Genomic DNA, 3751 nt, shown 5'->3' with positions numbered 1-3751 from the left:
GCTCCCCTAGGTTACAAGTCTGTGATTCGCACTCCCATCCCTGCTTTCTCTTTAGCTGTCCCAGGTAGTCAAATGTCTTTACTGGCCTCCCTGATGAAGGGAGCCTTATGGTTTCCATGGTGGGTCTAAGTCTGTGTTTTTCTGGGCATAACAAATAATCTTGGCTTATTTCAATAATCATCTTTTCGGCAGTTGTGAAGCCTTCGCTGTAGTGCTAGGTAATTGCTCACTTTTATTAGGTTGAGTGCGAAGGGAATAATATTGTAACACTTGTTTCTTAAGCTTTGATATGCAGTGCTTGCAACATGGCCTGGATTGGAAAAGGGGTGAACGTGTATACATTCAAATAGATACAGCAGGTTTGTAATTGTGAGCCAGTACAAATCGCTCCATACATCTCAGAAGGAGGAAAAAAATACTGCTGTCTTGGAAAAAGGTTGGCTTGCAAACTTCATAATTGTATGGCACCTTCAGACTAAATGTAAATTAACTGATGTCTGAAAACAGCAATGAAAATATTCATAGAATCCTAGAGAAGTCAGGCTGGAAAGGACCTACATATCCATCTAGTCCAAACCTCTGTCTCAGGCCAGGATCATCCATATCCACACTATTCTACAAAAATCCATAATCTGAAACTTTGTAAAATTACTGTCCATCATAACCCACCCACAGGGCTTGTTGGCCTGGCTGACTGAGCCACTGCTTTGACCTAGCTCTAGAACCCAAAGCTGAATGCTGCTGCTCACCTCTGCGGCCCTTGCCTGCTGCCAAATTTGGGGTCTTCAGTGGCGGCTGGTGACTCGTGGGAGACGTTAACATCCTGAGTTGTGGCACCACACCGACAAGCCGCTGCCCCACTGACAGAGGTAGATCATCTGACTTGCAAATCACTTGCAGAACTGTGAGCTATGTCTACCAAGAATTCAGCAGGGAGATCTGAGGTTCAACATGCTCCATGTTGTCTTGGGACTTTCAGGTCACAGGATTTCTTTTTAGCCAATAATTTGATTCCATTACTCATTGCCATGTCTGGCAAATGGGCACGTGGTAAACATTTTTATCAGGCATTTGTTATGAAAGGAGTGATGCAGAATAAACTTTGTCCAACTCCTGGAATATTAGAGGTGGTTACGTTAGGAATGTACAGTGATCTTAAATGTAATTGTAATCAAAAAGGACTTTACACCAGGCTACCTAAATTGGATAAGAACTTCCTGTGCTCTACTGCATGCTGCTAGACCAGCACTGTCTCCTGTGCTAACTAAAGTCTTAGCTTGTTTCACTGGCATCTCTTCTTCAATCCCTATCCATAAATTAAAGATCAGCATTGCTAAAACAAATCTCTCTCCTTCCCAAGTCTGTACCCCATGCCAAAATCTGCTATCTCAGTTTGACTGTAGGATTGCACTGCTGTCACTGGGGTCTATAACTTGGGTGTCATCTTCAGCTCTTTTGCTCCTTGAATCCAGATGATGTCTACATCTCCCAGACTTTTTCTGTAAAATACATGAAATACAGTTTTTCCTGTCCATGTACACAACTGAAACTCTCATTTAGGCTTTTGCTTTGTATCTTGATCACTGCAACATCTTTTTTGTCTGGCCTTGACACATACATTCTTATCCCCTTTTATCTATTCAGCATCCTGCTGTAAAGATCAGACTCATGGCATAAGTACTCTTATTTTTTTAAGTTAGAAATCCTTTGGGGCATAGATTGCCTTGTGTTTGTACAGCACCTAACACAAAAGATGTTCTTGTTAACAATTGGAGTCATGAGGTATGATACAATTGTGACTAGTAACATAAATACTATAAAGTAGCATAAAGAATAAAATAATGCCAAATGTTTACCACTGAATAATTTTCTTGCATTTCAGGAAACTGGTGGGCAGTAAGCAATTTCGGTGAAATCACAGGATCTGTAGCTATAGAAATGGACAAAGGAGCTTATATCCATGCCCTTGACAATGGCCTATTTACACTTGGAGCCCCACATAAAGGTTTGTTTAAAACAAGGGAGAGGGTAATTTGTAGTGTCTAGGTATGAAACATTTATTTAATTAAATAGAGAATTTTTCTCTGAGCCAATAAATGTTTTATAATAATGCTAGTTAATTGCATCAGATTCAGGATAATACAGTAGAGAAGATCATTTCACCCATTAGTAACTGTTAATCAGTTCTACTAATCTAGTTTCTCCCTGTTTTGTTTTATATATACAATTAATTACTCTTGAAGAGACTCACCTAGAAAGCAGTGTAACTTTTATCAAATCATACAAAATCTGTATAGGATCAACTTTTAAGAAAGAGAGGAACTCAAGCCAGATCATGTCGGTTTACCACTCCATCCCAAATGTCATTAAAGCATCCTTCCATAACTGCTGTTGTGCAGGTATTCTGCTGAAATGGCCTGGTAGCTGATCTTCTGCTCATTCTGGTTTTGAGCAAGATATTTAGTCAGGCAGGAAGTCAAACAGTATTCTAGTAATTCTCTCAACTAAGCTAGAGCAAGTACATGGCCTTATGAAAATCTTAACCTTTCACTTTGTGATGCTTTTATTTTCAAAGAAGTCTACAGGATTGGACATGCAGTCTGCATGAATTGCTATAAAGTCTGAGTCCTAAATTCCTTGAAACAAATTCAGCATCTTGTAGAATACTGAGAACATAGGTGTTTAACTTTGGAAAGTGTACAAAATGTATTTTATAGCTGTAACTATAAAAACTAGAGAAAATTATCCATCAAAATATCTTGCCCTCAACCAATAATTCTTCCTGTAACGTACACCGATAATTCATTATTTTTATGTTCTACGATCTTGCAGATTAAAATGTTCTATGTCAAATGCTTTATACCTGATATTAATCTTAAAAAAAAAAAATCTCCTCCAGATGATGATGGCCCTAGTCCTCCTGAGCAGTTTACAGCAGTAAAGTTGTCTGACACCAGGTAACTTAATAAATATACACAAGCTTTGATGTCCAATTCAGTTTTTTTGAAAATGTAATTTAAACAGTTGTGTCTTTCTTCTAACCCTGAACCAATATTTGTTATACTTCAAAATTGTTTTATGATGATGCTACCTTTCTTTGGTAAACTGAATGCCCTTGGATGTTTTAACTTTAAAATATTATTCTGTGTGTCTTTGCCTATCTATCCATCCCCTTCCCCAATTTAAGGATTGCACTGAAGTCTGGCTATGGCAAATACCTTGGTATAAATTCAGAGGGACTGGTTATAGGGCGTTCTGATGCAATAGGATCGAGAGAACAATGGGAACCTGTCTTCCAAAATGTAAGCTATCTAGGATCTTCTATCTATCTTCTATCTCTATGTATAAAAGCCTTAGTCTGTCTGTCCATAATGCTTTATTCACACTCTGATTAGCTGACTGAAGCAACCAATCAGAGTGCTCCAGGAGCATTCGGACAGGAGGCGACAGCGCAGCAGAGCACCACAATAACACTTGGGACAGAGGGGATGGAGCACTGGCCTTGCTCCCTCCCCCCTGACTCTGCTGCTTGCAGGCGACAGAGCACAGGGCTGGACATAGGGGAGGGTGCACAGATCCAGGCGTGGATTCCACCTCGCTGCCACATCATGGGGGGGAATTAAGCTGAACGAGAAGTGGGGCTCCATCTCTCCCCCCCCCCCAAATGACAGAGGGGAACTGAGGGCCTGGAACAGGTGGGCGAGGCCTCTTGTCTTATGAGATCCTTCAGCCTCTTGTCTTAAGCGGCAGG

At 40.4% G+C, this 3751-nt stretch overlaps 1 protein-coding gene across 1 annotated transcript in view; it reads left to right on the top strand.

The window, feature by feature from the left end:
* FRG1 (FSHD region gene 1) overlaps window positions 1–3751 on the top strand; it is a 20957-nt gene that overhangs the window by 11571 nt on the left and 5635 nt on the right. Inside the window, exons 3-5 of the mRNA XM_019526561.1 lie at window positions 1883–2005; window positions 2900–2957; window positions 3188–3302. Coding sequence (XP_019382106.1) covers window positions 1883–2005; window positions 2900–2957; window positions 3188–3302 — 296 coding nt within the window. The remainder of the gene's footprint in view (window positions 1–1882; window positions 2006–2899; window positions 2958–3187; window positions 3303–3751) is intronic.

The sequence above is a fragment of the Gavialis gangeticus genome, unplaced genomic scaffold, assembly GCF_001723915.1.
Source record: "Gavialis gangeticus isolate Ggan-Ray unplaced genomic scaffold, GavGan_comp1, whole genome shotgun sequence".
Classification (NCBI taxonomy): Eukaryota; Metazoa; Chordata; order Crocodylia; family Gavialidae; genus Gavialis; species Gavialis gangeticus.
The sequence above is the reverse complement of the archived record's forward strand: the minus strand, read 5'-3'. Positions and strand labels throughout refer to the sequence as shown.